At 47.0% G+C, this 27,677-nt stretch overlaps 1 protein-coding gene across 5 annotated transcripts in view; it reads right to left on the reverse strand.

Annotated features, from left to right (window-relative positions):
- hipk3b (homeodomain interacting protein kinase 3b) overlaps positions 1-27,677 on the reverse strand; it is a 72,819-nt gene that overhangs the window by 21,259 nt on the left and 23,883 nt on the right. For all 5 annotated transcript variants that reach the window (XM_055944301.1, XM_055861083.1, XM_055861178.1 and 2 more), the window contains exon 3: positions 3,467-3,590. In XM_055944301.1, coding sequence (XP_055800276.1) covers positions 3,467-3,590 — 124 coding nt within the window. The remainder of the gene's footprint in view (positions 1-3,466; positions 3,591-27,677) is intronic.

The following is a 27,677-nucleotide window of genomic DNA, read 5'->3' on the forward strand; positions in this document are numbered from 1 at the left end:
GGGAGAGAGAGGTAGAGGGAGAAAGAGGGAGAGAGAGGTAGAGGGAGAAAGAGGGAGAGAGAGGTAGAGGGAGAAAGAGGGAGAGAGAGGTAGAGGGAGAAAGAGGGAGAGGGAGGTAGAGGGAGAAAGAGGGAGAGGGAGGTAGAGGGAGAAAGAGGGAGAGGGAGGTAGAGGGAGAAAGAGGGAGAGAGAGGTAGAGGGAGAAAGAGGGAGAGAGAAAAAGAGAGAGAGGGAGCTGACTGGGGACACTACCAGGGCCCTATCCTATAGCGCCATATATCACGGTTGTTGAAACATTGCCCAAATGTTGAAAGAAGGTTAGACGTGGCTGAGAGGTGAGATACGGAGGAAGAGGCGAGGAGGAGGGGGGTTATAAATACATTCTGCTGTGTGGGATGGAACTAGACACCATGCTGGGAGTGAGGGGTGACGGCAGCCCCTTTGGCTCCAGTCATCTTGCCCCCGGGGCCCATGGTGACACCCTACACCCTGGGAGGGGAGGGTGGGTTAGTGTCGAAGGGCATGGATTAAAGTACACCTGTTAATGTCCATGTGAACGCCCACAGGGCATGGGTATGATAACTGACTGAGGCGCGTACACTAGATAGCTGGCCAGAGAGAGACTGTAGGTCAGTGGCGGTAGTACCGTAGCGGTAGGTCAGTGGCGGTAGTAACGTAGCTGTAGGTCAGTGGCGGTAGTAACGTAGCTGTAGGTCAGTGGCGGTAGTAACGTAGCGGTAGGTCAGTGGCGGTAGTACCGTAGCGGTAGGTCAGTGGCGGTAGTAACGTAGCGGTAGGTCAGTGGCGGTAGTACCGTAGCGGTAGGTCAGTGGCGGTAGTACCGTAGCGGTAGGTCAGTGGCGGTAGTACCGTAGCGGTAGGTCAGTGGCGGTAGTACCGTAGCGGTAGGTCAGTGGCGGTAGTACCGTAGCGGTAGGTCAGTGGCGGTAGTACCGTAGCTGTAGGTCAGTGGCGGTAGTACCGTAGCGGTAGGTCAGTGGCGGTAGTACCGTAGCGGTAGGTCAGTGGCGGTAGTACCGTAGCTGTAGGTCAGTGGCGGTAGTACCGTAGCTGTAGGTCAGTGGCGGTAGTACCGTAGCTGTAGGTCAGTGGCGGTAGTAACGTAGCTGTAGGTCAGTGGCGGTAGTAACGTAGCGGTAGGTCAGTGGCGGTAGAAACGTAGTGGTAGGTCAGTGGCGGTAGTACTGTAGCTGTAGGTCAGTAGCGGTAGTAACATAGTGGTATTGGTACTGCAACGATGAAAAAAGAAATCTAATAAGAACTCTATAATCAGACCCAACTACTCCCACCATGAATCCCCCTTTTTCAATACTCTTTTCCCCTCAATATTCAGTTCCTCTCGTATTTAGTGCTCTCCCTTTATCTATCATTTATCTGCTCACTCTCCGTATCTCCTCCCTGCTCCTTGGCTTCCCTCTCCGTATCTCCTCCCTGCTCCTTGGCTTCCCTCTCCGTATCTCCTCCCTGCTCCTTGGCTTCCCTCTCCGTATCTCCTCCCTGCTCCTTGGCTTCCCTCTCCGTATCTCCTCCCTGCTCCTTGGCTTCCCTCTCCGTATCTCCTCCCTGCTCCTTGGCTTCCCTCTCCGTATCTCCTCCCTGCTCCTTGGCTTCCCTCTCCGTATCTCCTCCCTGCTCCTTGGCTTCCCTCTCCGTATCTCCTCCCTGCTCCTTGGCTTCCCTCTTCGTATCTCCTTCTTTCCTCTAATCTCTTTGAGAGGCTTTCCTTCAGGCCTCTGGCACCAGCGGTCAGGCCTCTGGCACCAGCGGTCAGGCCTCTGGCACCAGCGGTCAGGCCTCTGGCACCAGCGGTCAGGCCTCTGGCACCAGCGGTCAGGCCTCTGGCACCAGCGGTCAGGCCTCTGGCACCAGCGGTCAGGCCTCTGGCACCAGCGGTCAGGCCTCTGGCACCAGCGGTCAGGCCTCTGGCACCAGCGGTCAGGCCTCTGGCACCAGCGGTCAGGCCTCTGGCACCAGCGGTCAGGCCTCTGGCACCAGCGGTCAGGCCTCTGGCACCAGCGGTCAGGCCTCTGGCACCAGCGGTCAGGCCTCTGGCACCAGCGGTCAGGCCTCTGGCACCAGCGGTCAGGCCTCTGGCACCAGCGGTCAGGCCTCTGGCACCAGCGGTCAGGCCTCTGGCACCAGCGGTCAGGCCTCTGGCACCAGCGGTCAGGCCTCTGGCACCAGCGGTCAGGCCTCTGGCACCAGCGGTCAGGCCTGTCGTTGGTTCACTCCCTCAGAGGAGGCTCCACCGAGGTTCTGTCTGTGTAATGCGGCTTTGGGGCATTGTGATCTGCCCCTATAAAAACAGATGAATTACATTTAGTGCTGCCGTGCTCAAGTCAAATCTCTTCGGGAGGTGTTGAGTTATCCCTCCTGCCTCTTCCCGGAGCGGGAAGCGTGAAAAATTATGCTGGGAAGTAAAAATACTTTGGCGAGGACACAGTCCATCTGCAGAGGGGGCTCAGGGGGTGTACTGTAAGGTAATGTATAGGAAAGGTTGGGGCTGGACTGAAAGGCTTGCTGTGGATGGGTCTCCAGGGCGGGGGGAAAACCGTTCAATGTAAGCCCCAGATTCATTTAACTCTGGGCAGCTGCTGTTCAGGGCTCCGCTGGGGGGATCCATCACCTCCAGCCTGCTATGCCATCAGTCATGGGGAGAGACCATCCACACCTCCGCCCTGCCTGCCGCCACTGGCACATCCACAGGGGAGCCCTCCCCCGCCGGCGGTGGCCAGGAAATACAGCACTAATCTGGGCCTGTCGCTGCCTGTCACTCCCCTCCTCCGTCTCTCACTCCTCTCTACCCTCTCAATTCATTCCCACACACTATGTTCATTTATTTCTTCATCAATATTTCCCCTTCCAAACTCTCTCTCCCTTTCTGAATCTCTCCCTCCTTTCCACCCCTACTGCCTCAAGCAGTCCCAGTACAGTATATTATCCTTTATCTCCTTCTCCTTCCCTCTCCCTTTCTCGTTTCCAGTGCCTCCCCCTCCCTTCTCCACAGGTCACTGCAGGATTCAGCCCGATCATCTTGAGAACCCAGCAAGAGTAAAACGTTAATAACAGGGCTATGGAGGAGTGGGAGGTCTGAGTCAATGTCCTAACACAAGCAATCACCTCATAGCATGAACTCACACTGTTAGAGTACAGTAGGAGGGACAGGACAGACTTCACTCAGCTAGAGAGGAGAACAGATGCCAGAGGAAAGTGGAGGGGAGGAGATGGAGGAGGACAGTAGACTAAAGAGAGTGTGCGAGCGGGAAGAAAAGGGTTGGAGGAGATAAAGGAACTTCAAGAAGGAGCGAATGAGAAGATGTGAAGGGAATAGGAGGAGGAAAAGGAAGGAAGTCTACAGTTCTTATGATCTGGACCAGTGAGCCTCAGAGGAGGGTGTACAGCAATGTAACAATACACTACAGTTCATTATAACAGGCTTATTTACCTGATCGTACTCCAGGGCCCCTGGGTAGAGGGGCCAGCCCAGGAAGAGCTCAGCGATCACACAGCCCAGGGACCACATGTCGATGGCTTCACAGAAGGGCAGGCCCAGGATGATCTCTGGAGCCCTGGAAGGAGAGAAACACAAAGCGGTTAGCTACACTCATACACTGACTCAGCACAACCCAGTTAGAACTGACTATTTGAGAAAGGGATCGAGTCCAAACATGCCTTCTAGCACAATTACATTTCTTGTCAGTCGTATCATGATAAAACTGAGACGGCAGAAACAAGAGGTCAAAGCTAAAGTACAGCAGTCTCGTGTGTGTCACCTTGCCAAGTGACCCATGTACCAATACTGATCAAATATAATGTTATTGGTCACATACACATGGTTAGCAGATGTTAAAGCGAGTATAGCGAGTATAGCGAAATGCTGGTGCTTCTAGTTCCGACTATGCAGTAATATCTAACAAGTAATCTAACAAATTCTAACTAACTTATACACACAATTAGACACAAATGTAAAGGAATGAATAAGAATATGTACATATAAATATATGGATGAGTGATGGCGTGCGGCATAGGCACGATGCAGTAGATGGTTATAGAATATAGTATATACATATGAGATGAGTAATGTAGGATATGTAAATATTATTAAAGTGGCGTTATTTCAAGTGACTAATGATACCTTAATTAAGTCCATTTATTTAAGCAGCCAGAGATTTGAGTCAGTATGTTGGCAGAAGCCTCTCTATGTTAGTGTGCACGGGCGTTTCCTCATTTAGGTTCTGTCTATAGGCTGGAAGCAACAAAATGTATTCACGGTCAGATTTGCCGAAGGAAGGGCGCGGGAGGGCTTTGGATGCATTAAAAAGAATAATAACTGCATAGTTTTCTAAGGACCTGAAGCGAGGCGACCATCTGTCGGCGCCATTATCATCATATCAGGAGCCAGCTTGGTGCTACCAGCACCAGCCAGAGTAGGAGGACGTTTCCCACTAGACACTGAGCTAAAGCCATTTTTGCCTTTTCCCTGCTTCTAGTCAATGTAGCTAGGATTGTGAGGCGAAGCTGTGGTTGATATCTCACAGGGGAACCTTCTTCGAGAACCACCAGCCTCTGCCAGTAATTTATCAGGTCAGGGTGTGAGCTGGATAAGGACAACCAGGAAGTACTGTACATCTACAGCGTCATTAAATGCTGGCTCACGGTAACCCTGGGTAACTCCATGGTGATGATCCCGTTAAACAGTAGGCCTAATGCGCTGTCACACAACGTCAGGCTAGCAATGACGCAGCCACGTCAGAGCTGATCTGGGTAAAACAGACTGACAGCTCCTTAGAACATACTAGGACTAGAAACCTTACTGGGACATGACCACACTGCTAGGACAAGCTACCTCATAGCCTGGCCTGAGGCTGTGTTAACACAGTGGAAAAATGTAAGAATTAGGCTGCCTAATTGGTTTCTTGACGAATCAGATCTTTTGTCAATAAATTGACAAAATATTAGAATTGGGCTGCCTGTGTAAACGCAGCCTAATAGCTACAAAACAAGACACATCCCAGTGGGAAGAAACTGATGAAATTACATTGTTGCAACCATTTCTGGTTGTAAAAAGATTCTAATGACATTTTAACCAACTGGGATAACATGTCATGTGTAAGAAAACAAAATAACAATATAAATCACAAGTTTACAGTCATTTAGCAATAGCCTACATACCACTGCAGGAACCAAATAGCCAAACCTAACTCAAGAAACGAGGCACCATAACATGACGTTTTCATTAAGTTTTGTTGTTATTATAACTCAAAGATAATAACTATTATTAGTTGCAGATAAATACACGCTGCAATATACAGACAAGCCCCATGTTCCTCCTTTAGGATTCCTGTGATTCTGATAGGGCTATTTCTTTGGGCACTTGAGCGGACCCTAAACGAATGCCTGACCCAACTTGTGTCAGATGCCACCAGTGTCTATAGACAGGCCCATAGAAAATGGCAGCTTGATAAACCCAAGGCCAATGTTTTAACAAGTATATTTGGCCATTTTTCACCAAGCATGAATATCTACGGGTGACAAATGGTGCTCCATATGTTTAAAAACACCCTATGCTGTCAGGAGTATGTTGGTAAGGGGGAACTAAACAAACCTGAGCTCAAACACGGGATTGGGTGCTTGTGGTGGTCTGGGAACAACTATTTATTATGTCAGTTAGCCTATTCAGAAATACAGTACCAGTCAAAAGTTTGGACAACTATTCATTCAAGGGTTTTTCTTTTACTATTTTCTTCATTGTAGAATAATAGTGAAGACATCAAAACTATGAAATAACACATATGGAATCATGTACTGTAGTAACCAAAAAGTGTTAAATCAAAATATATGTTATATTTGAGATTCTTCAAAGTAGCCACCCTTTGCCCTGATGACAGCTTTGCACATAGTTTTGATGTCTTCACTATTATTCTACAAGGTAGAAAATAGTAAAAAATAAAGAAAAACCCTGGAATGAGTAGCTGTGTCCAAACATTTGACTGGTACTGAATGTGTATGTGTGTCAGTGTAGTACGTGTGAGTGTGTTGGAGTCCAGTGAGCGTACACAGAGCCAGTGTAGTACGTGTGAGTGTGTTGGAGACCAGTGAGCGTACACAGAGCCAGTGTAGTACGTGTGAGTGTGTTGGAGTCCAGTGAGCGTACACAGAGCCAGTGTAGTACGTGTGAGTGTGTTGGAGACCAGTGAGCGTACACAGAGCCAGTGTAGTACGTGTGAGTGTGTTGGAGACCAGTGAGCGTACACAGAGCCAGTGTAGTACGTGTGAGTGTGTTGGAGACCAGTGAGCGTACACAGAGCCAGTGTAGTACGTGTGAGTGTGTTGGAGACCAGTGAGCGTACACAGAGCCAGTGTAGTACGTGTGAGTGTGTTGGAGTCCAGTGAGCGTACACAGAGCCAGTGCAAGAATGTATGTAAGAGGAGGTCAATGTAAATAGTCCAGGCAGCCATTTGATTAACTGTTGAGCAGTTTTATGGCTTTGGTGTAGAAGCTGTTCAGGAGTCTTTTGGCCCCAGACGTGGCGCTCCGGTAGAAGAGAGAACAGTCTATGACTTGGGTGGCTGAAGTCTCGGACAATTTTTTTACTGTTACAGTACAGCTAACAAACATTACGATAACAGTACAGCTATCACAAACATTACGGTAACAGTACAGCTATCACAAACATTGCTGTTACAGTTCCATGATAGGATTAAGATAATCTATATAACTGATGAGTGAGGGATTGAAGGGCCAGCCTAGCATCGCTCCCCTGGCTTACAGTTCTCCACAGCTGGCCACACAGACTAGGGCAATCCTGAGCTGTTTTTATTGGGCTTATCTAACTACATCTAGCAGAAAAGGTAGAGTGGCTAGACTGTAAAATCTTTAAAGCCATATGTCATCGAGCTGTAAGTGACGGTGGCGGGTGGCCTACCTATGACCTGCTAACAGTTTTAGTCTGTTTTAACCACATTGTCATAACAAATGCAGGTGACAGCAGGTGGGGGCAATGGCCACAGACACACAGAAAAAGGACCAAGGATCTCAGGCCCACAGACCACTCACTGCCTGTTAATAAGACCCAGTCTCTCCCTAGGAGGCTGAGAGGAGGAGACTCAACAGGAAGACAAAGAGACAGAGGCCAGTGGAAGACTGAATAGACAGACAGACAGAGAGGCCAGTGGAAGAATGAATAGACAGACAGACAGAGAGGCCAGTGGAAGACAAATAGAGACAGAGAGGCCAGTGGAAGACTGAATAGACAGACAGGACAGACAGGCCAGTGGAAGAATGAACAGACAGACAGACCAGTGGAAGACTGAACAGACAGGACAGACAGGCCAGTGGAAGAATGAACAGACAGACAGACCAGTGGAAGACTGAACAGACAGGACAGACAGGCCAGTGGAAGAATGAACAGACAGACAGACCAGTGGAAGACTGAATCCAGTCAGTACAGTTCAACTGACTTTATGTTTGCCTTCCAGCTGTCCTGCCTGCCACTCCTTTGGCCTCCACCTTAGATATCTGTGATTGATTCATACTGTCTTGTCAGCACAACACAAGCTACATGTCCAGAAATGGGACAAATCAGCAGGTTTCTAAGCAGCACTTCTCCTACAATTACATAGGTGCTTCCCCTCTTCCCCTCCCAAACATAAAACCAAATTGGTTTGAAATGAATGTTGCGGTGTTTGTGGCCTTGGGTGTAGCTTTGGGGGACTTTGCAACCTGCCTAGGGGGGGGGGAACGATATAGGGGTAACACTGATCTCACAGTGGGTCTGTAGTGTGATGTAACTCAGCCCATCACTCTGGCCTTGGCAGAGGAACTATTCTTATCCAAGAGTTCAAATCTATTCTGCCTACGTTAACACCTTGGTGGTGTAGGGGGAGGGAGGGGTACTGGAACAGTCCAACTGGCCGGTGTTCTCCCCCCTGTATGACTGGACACATCTTTTTGATTACCACGGGGCTGTTTCACTAATCATACACTCAGGGGTGTAATTACTATTACACTGCTAGTCAGGCTCAATAATGACGGCAGCACTAAAAGCCGTTTCACCACTCAGTGTGTTACAGAGGTTGAGAGGGGAGAAGCTAACAGAAGTTAAAATAGCAGGACCAAAGGTAACATGTTTATAAGAGAAAACAAGAGAACACTCCAGAAGAAATAGCAAGGTGAATGACTAACATACCTTACATGAATAAAGCAGGAAGCTAATCCCCATGTCATCACGTATAAAAGAGAGAATGGTGAACGGCTAGTAAGTAACAAGTGAGGAAGAAGGTTAAAGGGCCAGATATGAACAGTTTCAAAACAGAGGAGAGAGCGAGACTCAGATCCAGCATGGGGTGGATGAGTGGTCGTTGTCATGGCGACAATGCACTTTCCTGATTGACGCAACCCTAGCAGCCGGTCTCCAGTGAAACCAAATCTATTTTCTATCCTGAGGATGTGACGTGCAAAGCCCAGGGGACGCAAGCCAAGCAGAGGCCCCGTGATCACACACACTCACATGTACAGGATCCACGGGAGACACACAGGACCCCCTGAGGACACACACACACACTAGGGCTGTCACAATGCCAGTACGGCGGTACTCAGAGGTACGGTAACAAGGAAATTAAACAGTCCTAATGTTGGAGACAAACAGCCTGATGATGTCAATTAGAATCCCATGTTTATTTTCCAAGCTGTAGCACACCATATTGAACATGAAGTAGGTTTTTAGAGGACCATAGACTTGTCTGCTTTGGGTTTTCCTTTTTGTCATGGAAAATCTGGTATCGCAGTATCGTGATACTGGTACCGTGACAACATTAACACACACGACCCTGGGGTGCTGCTCACCTGTATGGGTAAAGGGTACAGGGGTACTGTGTGTTTGGGTGTCAGGTGGGAAATGGCTAACTGGGAGTCACTTGTAAGCCATCACAGAAAGGTGGTATTGAGTCACTAAAGAGCATATTGCTCAACAACTGGCACTGCTAAAGAAGCAGATGAGGTCAGTCGCATCAGAGATCAGACAGAAAATCCCCCCAGAATGGGACAAATCCTCCAGCATGACTCTGGGCCTCCATAGCAGACATTAAACATTTAGATTCAGTACGACTTAAGCCTAATGAGTTGACTGAAAGATAGACAACATGGTGCCTTTTGTGGTCCTAGAATTGTTACATGCATGAAGGCTGAAACACACATGTACAGTGGTGCTTCTGAATACAGCCCAGCAGCCTTCAGTACCACCGTCACCACCCTCTCTGACTCCCATCCCTAATGGATCCCTAATGGCGTTAACCGTCCGGCTGGCACCTAAGACACATCAAAATTCTGACCTAACCGCCTCTCTCTCCATCTGTCTACCACGCCCAGACACAGCTCCACCACTTCCTTTGTGTTCATTATGTCCCAGAATACAGTCAATTAAAGAAGAATGGGCAGGGCGGGACCTGTGGCACATTTCAGAAGAAGAACGTGCAGAGACTGTCGACACCTGTGGCAGAACAAACTGGCAGAGATGTCATACTGGGCTTAATGATGACAGTGAAACGCAGCAGTGGGCCTGTACAGCCAAGGCAGAGTCACTTTGAGATCAGAGAGAGGGGTTTAAGCTCTTTCTCCAACATAAGCGCGAGTTGATGGGTGACCTCCAGAGTCTGGAGTTATGTTCAGCGCAGGAGGAGTACTGAAACTTGACTAGAAATGAACTGACAGACTGAAAAATGTACTTTCACAACATTATTCCAGATAGAGATCTTTCCTTTGGAAAATACTGGGAGGTAGATCAAGCTGTTTTGGATTTACCCTAGATCGAGAGGGGAGCGGATCACTTGAAGTCAAACATGAGGGTTATTACATAAAGATGATCCACAACTTTCTAGCCAAATAACCAGGTGCTAGGGAAATTATTGGATTGGACAGTGGTTGAAGACCAAATTAGGCAGTTCAAAAACCATAACAGAAAAAGACATGGGAGGACTTCTTAACTTCAGCAGCCAACAACGTACTCACATCTGCTTCCCACACTTAATTTAAACTGGACAGGCCTCTCCAGAGAAAACATCTCAGCATGCCATTTCATAATAGCAAATAGTGAGAACTGAAGCGTGAGTATCAGGTGTATCGTTGCTCAACACTATTGTGTTCCAAACAGGCTAAGAACGGATGATGTCAGCCAGGTGAGAAATATCAGAGTTCAGAGGTTTCCAACAGAACACTGTGTGCTATAGAAGAGACATCCCTTTACAGTGTGCACGGGGCGGTGTTACATGTCCAAAAGAGCCTTTCAAACATCACACGTTGCATCTAAGGTTTCAACCGTCTGCCTTGCTGCTAGCTAAATACCATGTAGCATTTTCTTGGCAAATGGATTACACTCACTGAAGACAGGAGAGGGGATAAGAAAATTACAAACTGGGAAATAGTCATTTCGATAGCAGAACATCGATGATATCCTTGGTGAATGAGTGCTATACATATTCTCAGATAAGGGGGGGAAAGGGCGAAACAGTTGCAAAGATCCGCACTTGAGGTGCATGATTCTAAAACCGATTCCACTCACATAGATTTAAAGTCTTTGATTAATCTTTTTGTGGAGACCAGAGGTTAGACTATAGTCTAGCAGGACAATGGCAAGGCAGAATACCTCAGTGAGGCCTCTCCATACACGTCAAGGAGAGAGTGCTTATTTACTCCACCTGGTAGGCTACTCTCTACCTTCTATTAGGAGACAAGGAAAAGGAGATGATTTAAGTGAATCCTATTGTATAGGTACCGCCTGGCGTGCAGCTGACTAAGAGTAATGTCACCAAATAGGCTGGGCGGTGTAACGGATATACCGTATACCAGGGTTTTTGGATATATCCCCAGGATATTATACCGTCAAAACAAAAAGTTTCAATAAATTTGAATATGTGGAGCTACTTTTTAAAGTTAATAACTGCAGTCAACTGGGGGCATACGTTAGTACATGAAGCAAATTGCGTTCCTCATTTCACCTGTCACAATATTTTACAGTATGAAGCTTACCGTAGTTCCCCAGAAGAGTTGAGCCACGTATTTGTTTGTAAATAGCACAACGAGAGAAATAGAACTACTGAGTCCATAGCGTTCTAAACTCAGCAAAAAAATAAACGTCCTCTCACTGTCAACTGCATTTATTTTCAGCAAACTTAACATGCGTAAATATTTGTATGACCATAACAAGATTAAACACCTGAGACAAACTGAACAAGTTCCACAGACATGTGACAAACAGAAATGGAATAATGTGTCCCGTAATAAAGGAGGGGAGGGGGGTCAAAATCAAAAGTAACAGTCAGTATCTGGTGTGGCCACCAGCTGCATTAAGTAGTGCACTGCATCTCCTCCTCATGGACTGCACCAGATTTGCCAGTTCTTGCTGTGAGATGTTACCCCACTCTTCCAGACATCTGCAAGTTCCCAGACATGTCTGGGGTGGGGGGTCCCAGACATGTCTGGGGTGGGGGGTCCCAACAGGTCCCAGACGTGCTCAATGGGATTGAGATCCGGGCTCTTCGCTGGCCATGGCAGAACACTGACATTCCTGTCTTGCAGGAAATCACACAGAACAAGCAGTATGGCTGGTGGCATTATCATGCTGGAAGGTCATGTCAAGATGAGCCTGCAGGAAGGGTACCGCATGAGGGAGGAGGATGTCTTCCCTGTAACGCACAGCTTTGAGAATGCCTGCAATGACAACAAGCTCAGGCCGATGACGCTGTGACACACCGCCCCAGACCATGACGGACCATCCACCTCCAAATCGATCCCGCTCCAGAGTACAGGCCTCGGTGTAACGCTCATTCCTTCGACGATAAATGCAAATCTGACCATCACCCCTGGTGAGACAATACCGTTGTTGCCGGTGATGTCTGGTGAGGACCTGCCTTACAACAGGCCTACAAACCCTCAGTCCAGTCTCTCTCAGCCTATTGCAGACAGTCTGAGCACTGATGGAGGGATTGTGCGTTCCTGGTGTAACTCGGGCAGTTGTTGTTGCCATCCTGTACCTGTCCTGCAGGTGTGATGTTCGGATGTACCGATCCTGTGCAGGTGTTGTTACATGTGGTCTGCCACTGCAAGGACGATCAGCTGTCCATCCTGTCTCCCTATAGCACTGTCTTAGGTGTCTCACAGTACAGACATTGCAATTTATTGCCCTGGCCACATCTGCAGTCCTCATGCCTCCTTGCAGCATGCCTAAGGCACGTTCACACAGATGAGCAGGGACTCTGGACATCTTTCTTTTGGTGTTCTCCAGAGTCAGTGGAAAGGCCTCTTTAGTGTCCTAAGTTTTCATAACTGTGACCTTAATTGCCTACCTTCTGTAAGCTGTTGGTGTCTTAACGACCATTCCACAGGTGCATGTTCATTAATTGTTTATGGTTCATTGAACAAGCATGGGAAACAGTGTTTTAATCCTTTACAATGAAGATCTGTGAAGTTATTTGGATTTTTACCAATTATCTTTGAAAGACAAGGTCCTGAAAAAGGGACGTTTCTTTATTTGCTGAGTTTATATCTATCAGTCTCTGGTGTGTGGCGGACATGAGGTGATGAAGTTACACTTGTAGGCAATTCACTACTAAAAGTTGGCCCTCAGATATATCAGAAAGGCTTTCTGCTAGAAGTCAAAGAGTGCTGGATGAGTTCTGGATGAGTTCTGTACAGCTGGTCCTTTTTGGTCCTCCGTTCTTCTCCCCTCTGCTCCGTGTAAACATGCTGCTCTTCCTTTAGAAAAGCATGCCTCACAACTTTGTTCATTTGCACAATCGCTCTCATAAATGTCCACACGCACCGAAAAAGATATTCGGTAGCTACTGGCTACGCTTGTATAACTTCATGAGCTCGATTTGCCCATCTTTGCAATTAGTGTGTTAGTTTTAGCTCGTTAGCATTTAGCTAAGAGCATCTATGTGATTTCGCTATTAGTTTGTGCTACTTTTGTTAGCATTCTGGTAATATAGCCCAATGGGCTTTTGTTTTTAACGCCCCTTTGTATGCTATGCCGGTAATACCATAAATCCCGGGATGAGAGAAGGATGGTATGACGATCTGAAAATCTGGATACTGCCCAAGCCTAACTCAACTCCAATGCCAGCGAGCAGAAGCACAGTGGTAAGCCCAGCATTGGCACACTGCTGTGTAAACATACTAACACCCGCTAAGGGCATCAGTGGGGGCTGGTGCCATGAGAGTAACCTGACAAAGACCATTTTAAATGGTCTTTGTCAGAAATAACATTCTTCCTTTGCAAACAGAAAACATGTTTAGATTAACATGCAGTGGAGTCTTCTGTCTTTGAGGTGATTTGTTTGGTTTGCTTCCTACTGTAAATAGGGAGCCAAATGTGCATGATTGCAGCAACCAAGGAATAGCCAGTCTCCCTTAACTTATTCACTGAGTAATAACACCAAAACAATCCTATTTGTGTTCATCAAATAGCCTTAAGCTTGTACTGCATTTCTTGCCTTGCCTTTTCCCTCGTGCACAGTGTCTGTGGCCAATGAAATAAGCCCTTTTTCCTGGTCACTGAGTTCAGAGGCCTATTCTGCAACCTCAGACATGGCCTCCCTTCTTCCTTAGTGCCTTCCATTCGCCCCCCAGTCCCTTCCCTTCGCCCCCCAGTCCCTTCCCTTCGCCCCCCAGTCCCTTCCCTTCGCCCCCCAGTCCCTTCCCTTCGCCCCCCAGTCCCTTCCTCCATCTCAGACTCACACTTTTATTCATTCTCTTCTAAGTTTGTTTGTCACTCCATCTTTCCCTTCACTTCCATCCCTCTCTTTCCATCTCTCTCCCCCCTCCCCACTGAGAGACAGTCACTAAGCAGAGGCATAAGTAAGCCTAGGACTGTGGGGACTGTAAAAACACCAACATGGTAAAGGGCCGGATCCCACAGAGCGCAGGAGGATGTTAGCTCCTCTTGGTGACCTTGGGCTTGGGAAGGAGTCCCACGACCCCAGGAAAGGAACGGGGTCCTCACCTCCAACATCTGCTAAACTAATATCCCACGGAAGACCAGGCTCTGACGCCAGAGCTGCTAGAGGATGGACACACACACGCCACAAACAACCATTACAAACGGAGAGCCGTATCAGAGTGCTAAAAACTCTGGAATAGCAAAGGAAGAGAATGAAAAAGCCTGTAATTTAGAATGATTTACACTTAACTCAATAAGAGGGAACTCAGGAGTGCCCATCTGAATTTGTAAATAGTTCTGAGAATGTAAAGCAAAGGGGTTCTCAGAACTGCCCTGATCTCTTATGTTAATGGCAAGTCCAAGTCATATAAAGTGACAGGTCCACTTGGTATTCAAGGCCTGGTTCCAGTTACTGACATGACTTTTACTGGATCAATTCTGAATTATATTAGTGCAAGTCAGCATGGGACGACTTTGAAGATCCCCAGGGAAACACTTAAGTTCTGTGCTATTCCATATCATAAATCTGGCGTCAGTCGCCCCCCCTCTTCCCCCTGCTGAGACGAGTGAATACAGTAAACTGTAGACGCAAATTAAAACAATACTCCACAATGACATAAACATATGGAATCTTATTTTCTCTTATTAGAACTAACACATTGTCAAAAGCCCTCTGCAGTAAGAGAGGACATTGACAGGCAGCATTCCTGTTTCTAAGCTACTGTAGAACAAAGGTGTAGGGTGTAGGCTATGCAGTGTTTAACCAATATTCCTTCTGGCCTCCGCTGCAAAAAAATGACTTTTTATACAGTGCCGTGAAAGTATTTGCCCCCTTTCAGATTTTCTCTCCGTTTGCATATTTTTGATGCCGAATGTTAAAACCTTCAACCAAAACAAAATATTAGATAAAGGGAATCATCAATCTACACACAATAGCCCATAATGACTAAGGTAAACTTTGAAAATGTTATTTAAAAATAAATAACAGAAATACCTTATTTACATAAGATTTCAAACCCTTGGCTATGAGTTGAAAATGAGCTCAGGTGCATCCTGTTTCCATTGATCATCCTTGAGATGTTTCTACAACTTGATTGGAGTCCACCGGTGGTAAATTCAATTGATTGGACATTGTAAAGGCACACACCTGTCTATATAAGGTCCTACAGTTGACAATGCATGTCAGAGCAAAACCCAGGAATTGTTCGTAGAGCTCCGAGACAGGATTGTGTTGAGGCACAGATCTGGGGAAGTGTACCAAAAGATGTTATGGAGCATTGATGTTCCCCAAGAACACAGTGGCCTCCATCATTCTTAAATGGAAGAAGTTTGGAACCACCAAGACTTCCTAGAGATGACCGCCCGGCGGCCAAACTGAGAAATCGGGGGAGAAGGACCTTGGTCAGGGAGGTGACCAAGAACCCGATGGTCACTTACAGAGCTCCAGAGTTCCTTTTTGGAGATGGGAGAACATTCCAGAAGGACAACCATCTTTGCAGCACTCCACCAATCAATCTTATAGTGGAGTGGCCAGACAGAAGCCACTCCTCAGTAAAAGGCACGACATCCCACTTGGAGCTTGCCAAAAGGAACCTAAAGGACTCTCAGACCATGAGAAACAAGATTCTCTGGTCTGATGAAACCAAGATTGAACTATTTGGCATGAATGCCAAGCGTCACGTCCGGAGGAAACCAGGCACTGCTCATCACCTGGCAAATACCATCCCAAACGTTGAAGAATGGAGGCAGCATCATACTGTGGTCATGTTTTACAGCGGCAGGGACTGGGAGACTAGTCAGCATTGTGGGAAAGATTGTGCTTTACTCTGAGAGATCCTTGATGAAAACCTGCTCCAGAGTGCTCAGGACCTCAGACTGGGGTGAGGTCAACAACCCTAAGCACACAGCCAAGACAACGTAGAAGTGGCTTCTGGACATGTCTCTGAATGTCTTTGAGTGGCCCAGCCAGAGCCTGAACCCAATTGAACATCACTGGAGAGACCTGAAAATAGCAGTGCAGTGACCCTCCCCATCCAACCTGACAGAGCTTGAGAGGATCTGCAGAGAAGAATGGGAGAAACTTGCCAGATACGGGTGTGCCAAGCTTGTAGCGTCATACCCAAGAAGACTCAAGGCTGTAATCTCTGCCAAAGGTGCTTCAACAAAGTAAAAGAGTAAATGGTCTGGAAACTTATGTACAATTTCATAGTTTAGTATTTTTTAAACCCTATTTTTACTTTGTCATTATGAGGTATTGCATGTAGATTAATAAGAAAAAATAAAAACAATTTAATACATTTTAGAATAAGGCTGTAACATAACAAACAGTGGAAAAAGTGAAGGGGTCTGAATATTTTCCAAATGCACGGTAGGTTGGTAGATATTTCTGCCGGGAAGTGCTTTTAAATGGATAGTCGTTGGCTCAATGACTGGAAGTCTATGGGAACAGCTAGCATGTCATTGAAGTAACGCTAGTAGCCGCTACCTTTGCCACCACTGTTGAAAAGAATCTTAGGGGAAACACTGGTATATGCTAGGTGCAGCTGGTTACTGAGAGAAATAATCTATATGGGCATTTTTTTAAATTCATGACCCTGATCCCACACTCCAGAAATAGGTCTGCGATTCAGGCTGCCTCTTCCCTGAGAAAGAGAGATGGGTGTAGAGTGACGGTCAACCCCCACACAAGCAACAAACAAGGTAGACTAGGCTTCATCTGAGGTGAGGGGTGACGGTTTCCATGTATTTGCTCAGGTAGGCTAGCAGCTACTCTAAATAAACCATGTGTCATTCTAGATATAGACCCTGGCTACAAATACTGTGCTGCTGGTATTCAAGTGATTTTATCTGAGTTCTGACTGACACATTGGCTAATGACCGTCTCAATGAGAGAAAGAACGGAATCTTTCCCTTCCAGGAACTGTAATTCCACACACCCTTGTTGCATTCTGAATTATTAACTGGAACACAGAGCTGGCTCCAATCAGGGATGACGTAGCTCATGCACACAGCTAGCAACAACACACCTCCGCTGCCCTGCCTGACACAAACACATGCAGAGGAGAACATTACGGCACTAATGTTATCATCATGTGAAAATTGCCAGGCAATAGGCCTACTTTCTGCTCAGCTGAATGGAGTTAGGATAACATGTCAAATAGAATAGCAGCACATTAAACCGAGGACAGAAAACAACACTAGGAGATCATGAATGAGCTCTACCTTTCCTTAGCCCGCATTGAGTGTGTGTGTGTGTGTCTGTGTGTGTCTGTGTGTGTCTGTGTGTGTCTGTGTGTGTCTGTGTGTGTCTGTGTGTGTCTGTGTGTGTCTGTGTGTGTCTGTGTGTGTCTGTGTGTGTCTGTGTGTGTCTGTGTGTGTCTGTGTGTGTCTGTGTGTGTCTGTGTGTGTGTCTGTGTGTGTGTGTACACATTTGAATGAAAGAGCTCTTCAATGACACCTTCTCCTATTCAGCACTTCTATCCCAGAGTGACTGTTCTCGTGTCCTTGCCTTTGTTGACAAACGTCAGCCAGACACGTCATGGAAAGTATCTGAACTAGAAAATTGAGGTCAGGAGGAACACACAGCATGTATATAGGCCAGCATGCAGGTGTGTCTATAACAACGTAACCACACTGCGTCTATAGAAGATGGAGGCAAGGCCAGTGATTAAATAATGATAACACACACCAAACTCAGGCCTAATATTTCTAGCTCAGAGATCTGAGCCTAGGTAATAACAGGCTAGTTATGAGAAAGGGCCTATGTTTCAACACCCACAACGTGGACAGACACACGTAACAGAAATGGTATCGTAGCCTCTGTCAACAGACTGTGGGATGATGACCAGCGAGGAAATCTGATCCTGTGAGCGCATGTTTGTCACCGATCATTTGGCAAAATCACGATTTTCACAGGCATTCGCATCTTTTCCAATTTCAAAAGGTGAGGGGACAGTTGGCAAATGCTTTGGCTGAGAGTTTCACTTTAGGGGGGTGGAGACCTCGCTAGTCTTGTTAGCATCGTTTGTCATACATCCCCCAGAACCTAATCGGGCGTCGAATGTAAATATGCAAGATTTTGGTTCTGGGTTTGTGAGATTATCGGGCGTATGAAAGCCTTTCTAACAAGTCGAAACAAGGCAGGAAGTCAGATACAAAACACTGCTTGAATCCCACATCCTTCTGTACAGTGGTAGGAAGGCATGCGTGACAAACCCATATCATTATCATTTCCCCCCTCCTTTCAGTTCAGGCCCTTATATACATGACATCATCTAAAGACCTTTTCTTGCTCCGCCGCGATGTGAGACGCTGGGACGGTCTGAAAACGCTAACTCAAACAGGCAGGGACAAGTAACAGAAGGACATTTTTGTACATTCTAGAGAGAAAAACACTTCCATTTCAATTCAGAAAGCCAACACGTCGCTGACTCCAAATCTGTCTCCTTGATCCATCTCTCTTTGCAAGCTTCTCATCTCGTACCAAAATTACAGCCAGCTTCACATCCAACTAGAAAAATAAGATTGTGTTCTTCAAAAGCGCCAAAAAGTATATAAAAACATTTGAACAAATATAGACCTTTTCATACGATGCACATTAAAAATAGTCTTTGTTTTTAAATGGAGAATGTATTTGTTGTCCACTTTCTCCAGTGGGAACAGCAGAGGTAGCGAAGAACCTCAGAGGAGGAGAGTCCAGATTCTGAAGGCCAGTGGACCATCCACCATTTCATTCCCTCACCACATCCTGACCCAGTCATTACCCTCGCTCCATCATCCACAACTCTTTTCCAGTCTGCCTCGCTACGCTGCCCAAGACAAAACACAGGCCTGCAAATGTGAAAACAATTCAATGAACTCAAAGCCACAACACACGACCAAACAGAAACACACATGCCTACGGAGGCATCAGAGTGAAATATCCTCGCTCCTTTGGAGAGATGGGAGGTTACTGAATTGCACATTGAGTTTTACAGGAGCTCCACTGGTCCACCCACTTCCTGGAAAACCTCCAGGCTAAACTGTCAGCAGGGCTGTCCTCCATCTCCACAGCAGGGAGAAGAGAGCAAAACACAGCAATTGGGGCTGGATGTATCAAACCATGAGAGCAAACAGCGTAAAGCTGAAATATGTTCTACAACAATAGTCAAAGAAGGATTAAATTGACCTTTCAAACAGTTGATTTGGAGTATTTCTGCAGAGCAGCCTTCCCTATCGATCAGTACCAAGGGACCTGGATGTTAGGGGGTCTTGTCATTAGTGGAGTTATGTGGAGGGGGAGAAATTCCAGGAATACGTGGAAAACCTGACCTAACACAGCAGTCTCCTCTTGCCTTCTGTGAGCCAACTTTCACTGGCTCGCATGAGCTGGCCCCATGAATTTACGAGTGAGGGAAGCAGCGAGATTGTTTTGAGTCTCAGAGTGTGTGTGTAATACGTTGAGCAATTGAGTAAATCACAGGCCACCCTCAGAGAACTAGACACTTGGCTCACTGATAGCACTTCTTGTTACTTAAACATTGCTTATCATCACTGTCAGATGAAAACCTTGTTACTCCATTTTTACCCCAAATTTCTTTTCACATTTATTGAAAGCAGCAACTCTCCTCAACGTACACTGAACATTTCAGGACTATGGGACCAAGAAAATAGCAAAATAGCTGCTTTAGTTTCAAAATGTTATGTTCGTTGGGAAAAGATGGCAATTTTTGTATTTCCTAAAGTGTGTGTTTTGGAGATAAGGTTTATCATCAGACAGCGACGTTATGTAATTCACCACATTGGCCTGTTTAGCAGACAGCCAGGGGAATCCAGGAGGAAATGGCTAGCATTTTTACATGGGAGGGGCTCGGCCGGTCTGTAGATTACTGCTGTGTACACTGGAGAGTTGTGACAAAGGTGTTCGCTAAGCTAATGTTTAGTGGGTACATGAGGCTGGGGAGCATGGATGAAGTGTTGTTACTAGCTCCTAGTTGGGCCACGGTCTGCTACAGCCGTACTCTTCCTTTCAGTTCAAAAGGCAGCATAGAAGCCCAACTCAGCTGGTCAGGCTAAACCAATCCAAGGCAGCTGGCTAACTAATCATGAGCCAGTCAGTAACATCCCAAGGAGCAGTGCTGAGAAACAGAAAGACTGATGTGGAGTTCAGGGTGTCAGTGACTGATAGCCAGGGATCCCTGGACTCCTGCATTATTGGTGCTCGTGAAAGAGCTGTAGCAACCAAAACAACCCCACAAACACATTAGTAGCTGTTATTTCTAACTATTTCACCCAGACCTCTTAGGATCTTTTCCTGGAGTAAGTCAACCTAAAACCACAGGTCTGTGTCAGAAAAATAAATGCAACTTGGGCTACAACTTCTCCAGACATGTCCCAGCGAGCAGGCGTGTCCCAGCGAGCAGGCGTGTCCCAGCGAGCAGGCGTGTCCCAGCGAGCAGGCGTGTCCCAGCGAGCAGGCGTGTCCCAGCGAGCAGGCGTGTCCCAGCGAGCAGGCGTGTCCCAGCGAGCAGGCGTGTCCCAGCGAGCAGGCGTGTCCCAGCGAGCAGGCGTGTCCCAGCGAGCAGGCGTGTTCCAGTGCCTTTATCAGAATGTCAGATCTTGTCTCCTGTATTCGACCAAAACTGACAACACAATGCCTGGACTGAACAACCAGGCCTTAGCAACAAGTTGTCCATCCTTGACTGAACCCAACTTAGACAACAACGTGGCCTTCAAAACAACATGGCCTCCAGTCATCTCCAAGGCAGCTTGGTGTTTTCAAAGTGAGGCCTTGCTGCAGCTCCTTGGTCTTTCACCCCGTAAGCAATCATTTCTGAGAGAACCACAGTGAGACAGACTCCAGCAGCAGGAGAGAGAGAAGAGATGGTGTCATTACACTAGATGGCCAGGCATTCAATAAAGAGCAGCAGACACAGTATCTAAGAACATAATCAACCCCGTAGCATTTCACAAAGCAAGAGAGAGAGAGAGACAACAACGTCAAACCAACACCCAGCGATAGAGGGGGCATCCTTGGCTGGGACAGTCTCACCTCCGATTCAGTGAAGTAGGTGCCACGTTTTTAGTGAGACAAATTAGGTTACAGGATAAATTAGCCATGTTCTCCGTTGTAGGACATAATGTGATTGGCTGTGTTTACGCTGTTGCTAACAGCAGCTCTCTGGCTAGGAGCTGTCTTTGATGAATGATTGATGAGCTTGCTCTGCAAACCGAAACACAGAGGCCTAGTGTTACCTGAGGAAGGAGATACGCCTGATAGGCCTGGTGCTACCGACCGACGCCCAGCGACACAGGAAAACGCACTAACACGCACACTCAGAGAAACACACAAGGGATCATATACTGTATACACAAACAAACACTAGGCTTTTTACACACCCACACAACAAACAGAGATCACCAACACACACACACTTTTCCCTGCCAAAACACACACATACACACAAGCACTAGCCTCCAGTAGAGTGATACACAGCACAGTAACGTTAGACACCAGTGAGTAATTAGTGGTGTTAGCTGGCTTCTGATAAGCTACTGGTCTATGATGCAGCGATCAGCATGGCGTCCATGTTGAACCGATGCAGACACACCACCAAGACAAAAACAGGGGACCGTCCTTAGCTACGGGAGGTTTAAGTTCACAGACGTTCGTTTGAAAGTGCAAATCCTATTTAAAATACATTTCTACTTCAAATTGCTACTGGCAATGAAAACGGGAGAGTATGAAATTGAGGGAATAAAAGTTGCCGAGTGGAAGAAAATGAAAGGGCAACGCACCAGGGGAGCAAATCAACTGCAGAATGAAAGCAATTAGAGGTGGGGGTTTATGTGTTGAGCATTTTTTCAACGCAGATTCTTGTAAAGACGTCAGAAACAGGACGTCTGACACACACAGAGACAGAGAGAGAGGTTGAGGGTGCTGGGGCGTAATTAAGGGAACCTTCTCGTGGCTCGCTGGCATTTGGGCTTCAATCTGAAGACTCCAATTAGGAGGTTCAGTCAGAGACACAAACAGGCCTCAGTCTGGAGAGAAGAGCTGAGGGGAGCCGGTGGTTCACCAATCACCAAGCCCAGATAGGAGAAATGTTAAACTAATTAAAAGTGCCAGACCAAAATGGCTACAGGGTTTTAAAAAGGGGAAAACAAAATAAAAAGTAGAGTGAATCACGTCTGAGGGCCCAGGCAAAGGCCCCAAACGTGGAAGTCTGAGGGGGTGAAGAAACCACAGACTCACATTCAAATAGACTCAACGTGAATATTTCCACCCACTATGTGGACACAGGCACACACACACCCATCCAGACTGCAAACACATTGCAAAACAGCTGACGTTGGAGCTGGTTGACCTTGAACCAGCAAGCACGCTCTCTCTTGCATTTCACCCGGCCCATATTTTGCTCCGGCTGCCAGCGCGCTTCACCATCTATAGAAGTCCAACGGTGCTGGTCGCCTTCCCATCAGCTATTTTAAGCAACCTCTCCACCCCTAGCCTTCCACCTCCTACCCCTCTCTGCCCTCTCCCTCCGTATGTCTGGGAGATCCTCTAACCAGAGGAGCAGCGACAGCAGGAGGCAGGATCATGATCATGTAATGTGATGTTAGGATAGACCTGTACAACTCTCTCATGACCAGGCCCAGGGCTTTACCAGGCAGAATAATCTGTAGCAGGCCTTGCCTTTTCAGGACACCACTTCCACAACCATTCCCTGGGGGCTAGTGGTCATGGTGGCAGATTGGAAGCAACCAAAGTATTGAATCATATGATTAGGCAGGCCAATAGGCCTAGCCAATGGGAAAGGCCAAAACATTCCCTGGATCCACATACTGGTAAAGACTATGCTGCTCAACAGAGAGAGAGCGCTAAGGGACTGCTCAACAGAGAGAGAGCGCTAAGGGACTGCTCAACAGAGAGAGAGCGCTAAGGGACTGCTCAACAGAGAGAGAGCGCTAAGGGACTGCTCAACAGAGAGAGAGCGCTAAGGGACTGCTCAACAGAGAGAGAGCGCTAAGGGACTGCTCAACAGAGAGAGAGCGCTAAGGGACTGCTCAACAGAGAGAGAGCGCTAAGGGACTGCTCAACAGAGAGAGAGCGCTAAGGGACTGCTCAACAGAGAGAGAGCGCTAAGGGACTGCTCAACAGAGAGAGAGCGCTAAGGGACTGCTCAACAGAGAGAGAGCGCTAAGGGACTGCTCAACAGAGAGAGAGAGCGCTAAGGGACTGCTCAACAGAGAGAGAGAGCGCTAAGGGACTGCTCAACAGAGAGAGAGCGCTAAGCGACTGCTCAACAGAGAGAGAGCGCTAAGGGACTGCTCAACAGAGAGAGCGCTAAGGGACTGCTCAACAGAGAGAGCGCTAAGGGACTGCTCAACAGAGAGCGCGCTAAGGGACTGCTCAACAGAGAGAGCGCTAAGGGACTGCTCAACAGAGAGAGCGCTAAGGGACTGTCAACAGAGAGAGCGCTAAGGGACTGCTCAACATAGAGAGCGCTAAGGGACTGCTCAACATAGAGAGCGCTAAGGGACTGCTCAACATAGAGAGCGCTAAGGGACTGCTCAACATAGAGAGCGCTAAGGGACTGCTCAACATAGAGAGCGCTAAGGGACTGCTCAACATAGAGAGCGCTAAGGGACTGCTCAACATAGAGAGCGCTAAGGGACTGCTCAACATAGAGAGCGCTAAGGGACTGCTCAACATAGAGAGCGCTAAGGGACTGCTCAACATAGAGAGCGCTAAGGGACTGCTCAACATAGAGAGCGCTAAGGGACTGTTCAACATAGAGAGCGCTAAGGGACTGCTCAACATAGAGAGCGCTAAGGGACTGCTCAACATAGAGAGCGCTAAGGGACTGCTCAACATAGAGAGCGCTAAGGGACTGCTCAACATAGAGAGCGCTAAGGGACTGCTCAACATAGAGAGCGCTAAGGGACTGCTCAACATAGAGAGCGCTAAGGGACTGCTCAACATAGAGAGCGCTAAGGGACTGTTCAACATAGAGAGCGCTAAGGGACTGCTCAACATAGAGAGCGCTAAGGGACTGTTCAACATAGAGAGCGCTAAGGGACTGCTCAACATAGAGAGCGCTAAGGGACTGCTCAACATAGAGAGCGCTAAGGGACTGCTCAACATAGAGAGCGCTAAGGGACTGCTCAACATAGAGAGCGCTAAGGGACTGCTCAACATAGAGAGCGCTAAGGGACTGCTCAACATAGAGAGCGCTAAGGGACTGCTCAACATAGAGAGCGCTAAGGGACTGCTCAACATAGAGAGCGCTAAGGGACTGCTCAACATAGAGAGCGCTAAGGGACTGCTCAACATAGAGAGCGCTAAGGGACTGCTCAACATAGAGAGCGCTAAGGGACTGCTCAACATAGAGAGCGCTAAGGGACTGCTCAACATAGAGAGCGCTAAGGGACTGCTCAACATAGAGAGCGCTAAGGGACTGCTCAACATAGAGAGCGCTAAGGGACTGCTCAACATAGAGCGCTAAGGGACTGCTCAACATAGAGAGCGCTAAGGGATTGTTCAACATAGAGAGTAGGCTTTATACCGTATAGCGGGGTATTTAGTCAACAAAAAAAGGGGGGGGGGGGCATCCCCCGCCTCGCGTAATGCATGCTACGCCACTACTTATAACTATAAAGATATCTAAGATGTGTCAAATAAATGATATCCAGCTCAGGCCTCCAGCTATGCGTTTGGTTTTCTAACTGGCTACAAGTCCAGACCAAGCTTCTTGGTTACAGCAGAGACATTCAATCCCCTCCTGGATCAAGATCCTTTTTGTCTAAATTGTTTTGTGCGTCAAAAAAAAGAAAGTAATATATTAAGACGTTTTTTATATCAGCCCTTGTGTGTAGTTGCGGTAATGCCGTATACCCCGGTAAGATACAGAACGGGTCTGACAGTATAAACATCAGGATACAGTCCAGCAGTTCCCTTTTCTATTTCACACACAACCTGGATGCAGTGGAGGAGGGAAAGTCCACTAAAAGTCATCAATTGATTTTGGGGGAATTGTAAATGGCAAACTGCATGTTGAGGGGAACTTTCTCCATTTGTTCAAATTAATGAATATTGTGCCTTGTTCGTGGCATACATGATATCACTGCCCCTCTTGCTTTATGAAATGACATCCCCCATTAGGTTGAATAGAAATCTTCATTAAGCCAGCTCTTCCGACACAAAGTACCACTGGTGGGCTAGGCTTATCATCATTCTGTGTGGTCCTCCATTGAAAGTAGACAATATACTGCTCTAAAATTGTATCTGAAGATAAAATGGCTGGTGAGAATGACTTGGCGACCCATGCTGTCGATGGGTAGAACTGGCAAATGGAGGAGAGAGCAGCTGCACACTGTATTTAACTGCCAAAAGTCACTAAAGTACAGTGTAGGGCCGTTTCTATTTTGAGCCACTTCCTAAAATATGGTGCATTTACCAGAAATGAGTGAAAGGAGGCCTGTGTGTGTTAGGGTGTGTGTGTGTGTGTGTGTGTGTGTGTGTGTGTGTGTGTGTGTGTGTGTGTGTGTGTGTGTGTCAGGCTGGGTTGTGTGTGTCAGAAAGCAGAGAGATGAGCTAAACCCAGAGGATGTTGTGGGCTTCTCTTCTGCAGCTGACATGCACACCAAGAGAGTCAACCAGACTGTCCTATCAGACTAGAGGAAGCAGAAATGATCATCAAAGTGGTAATGTACTGCAAACTCATTTCTCTTCAGTACCCACATCTGGATATAGCCTGAGTACCCACATCTGGATATAGCCTGAGTACCCACATCTGGATATAGCCTGAGTACCCACATCTGGATATAACTTGAGCATTCTTGTTTAAATGAATCATTCAAGAGATGTCTCCACTGTCTACAGAAATGCACACACCTGTCAACAAACGTAGACCTATTATGTAACGAAACTCCTAATGTTAAGCCTGCTACTGGTGGACAACTAGAGAGAAGACAAATGACAGACCATGAGAGATCATCACTCCTTTTTATTACATGCACGTTGCTGCAGCTTCCCCGTTCATACTGGAACTGCTATGAACTCTGTATGCAGGGCTACTAAAGCATAGGACTACTTTACCCAGAAAACCTCACATTCATGTATGACAACGAATTAAACACATTATTCTTTCTTTGTGTACTGCTCTTTATCATTTGTGAAATTCTAAAGTTCAGCGGTATTGTATGATGAAATAGACACTTCATTTCTCTCATAACATCGTCCTTAAACTTTTGTCAAACAAAGAGCAGTGGGACTGCAGCAAAAGTACGATGCCACACCCACAGAGATACCACACCCACAGAGATACCACACCCACAGAGATACCACACCCACAGAGATACCACACCCACAGAGATACCACACCCACAGAGAAGCAGCAGTAAAAAGGCCTAGGCTGCACAGAGATACCACACCTACAGAGAAGCAGCAGTAAAACGGCCTAGGCTGCACAGAGATACCACACCTACAGAGAAGCAGCAGTAAAACGGCCTAGGCTGCACAGAGATACCACACCTACAGAGAAGCAGCAGTAAAAAGGCCTAGGCTGCACAGAGATACCACACCTACAGAGAAGCAGCAGTAAAAAGGCCTGGGCGGCACAGAGATACCACACCTACAGAAAAGCAGCAGTAAAAAGGCCTAGGCTGCACAGAGATACCACACGTACAGAGAAGCAGCAGTAAAAAGGCCTAGGCTGCACAGAGATTCCATTTGAATAATTAAGTCATCTATGACAAGCGGTTTTCTAGTGTTCTGAAGAACGCCAGTCTCAACTCGGGTGACTGCAACTCATCTCACCTCAGTGAGCAGGAATCTACAGACGCTGCATACAGAGAGGGAAATGGATAACCCAGACCCAAGCCTCCCATTTTAATATTGTTCAGGAAGCATGAATTATTCAAATGAAATATAAATCCCCCTGTACTAAGACATATAGCTGCCGTGTGACAGTCATTCTACAGTATCTTCCCTTTTCCACCAACCCAAACATTACTAAGAGACTAGGCCACATCTAAATGACATAGTTAACAGCCTAATACTGTCATCTCTTAGGAAGTGTTTCTTTTTTTGTTGTTGCGACTTTGACTCAAACTACAAAAGAGAATAACCTCACAGAATAGGCTACAACAAGCAACTAGGCTCATTTGAAATATGGACGTTTTTTCTTTTTAAACGTCTGAGAGCCAAACAGAAGGTCTGGTCTCTGAGATGATACCACATCAGCACAGGTTGAGGCTAGGCTACGTGATACTGGCACTGACAGACTAGCCGATGGTGTCCACTTCCACGAGAGCAATTCCATGTAACTGCATTTAGCTGCCGAACAGCATCCATCCATTCCCTCTGGATACAACTTAGCTGAACATTTTAAGGAGGCCTGTTCAGACTCTTTCCGATCGATTCACCTCACTTTCGGTCTGAACTTGCAACGCGTAATTGAATGAGAGACCATCAAACTGCATCCTCTGTTCATACATCAAACTAAACCTCCCTTCAGTTCTTTAGAGAAAGAGAGAAACCTCAAATTCACAAGTAGTAACACTACTGTTTAAAAGGCTGGTATTAGAGTCTAAACCAGTCCAAGGAGAGGTACTCCCGCGGACGCTAAGGCATAACATTAGGAGTACAAACTAATCCCCGACTCCTTCCATCTCACTTTGAGGAATTCAACCGCTCACTCAGCCAGTGACTACCATTAATCAAACGAGGGCAGGGGAGGA

This window comes from Salvelinus fontinalis, chromosome 1 (genome assembly GCF_029448725.1).
Source record: "Salvelinus fontinalis isolate EN_2023a chromosome 1, ASM2944872v1, whole genome shotgun sequence".
In the NCBI taxonomy this organism is placed as follows: Eukaryota; Metazoa; Chordata; class Actinopteri; order Salmoniformes; family Salmonidae; genus Salvelinus; species Salvelinus fontinalis.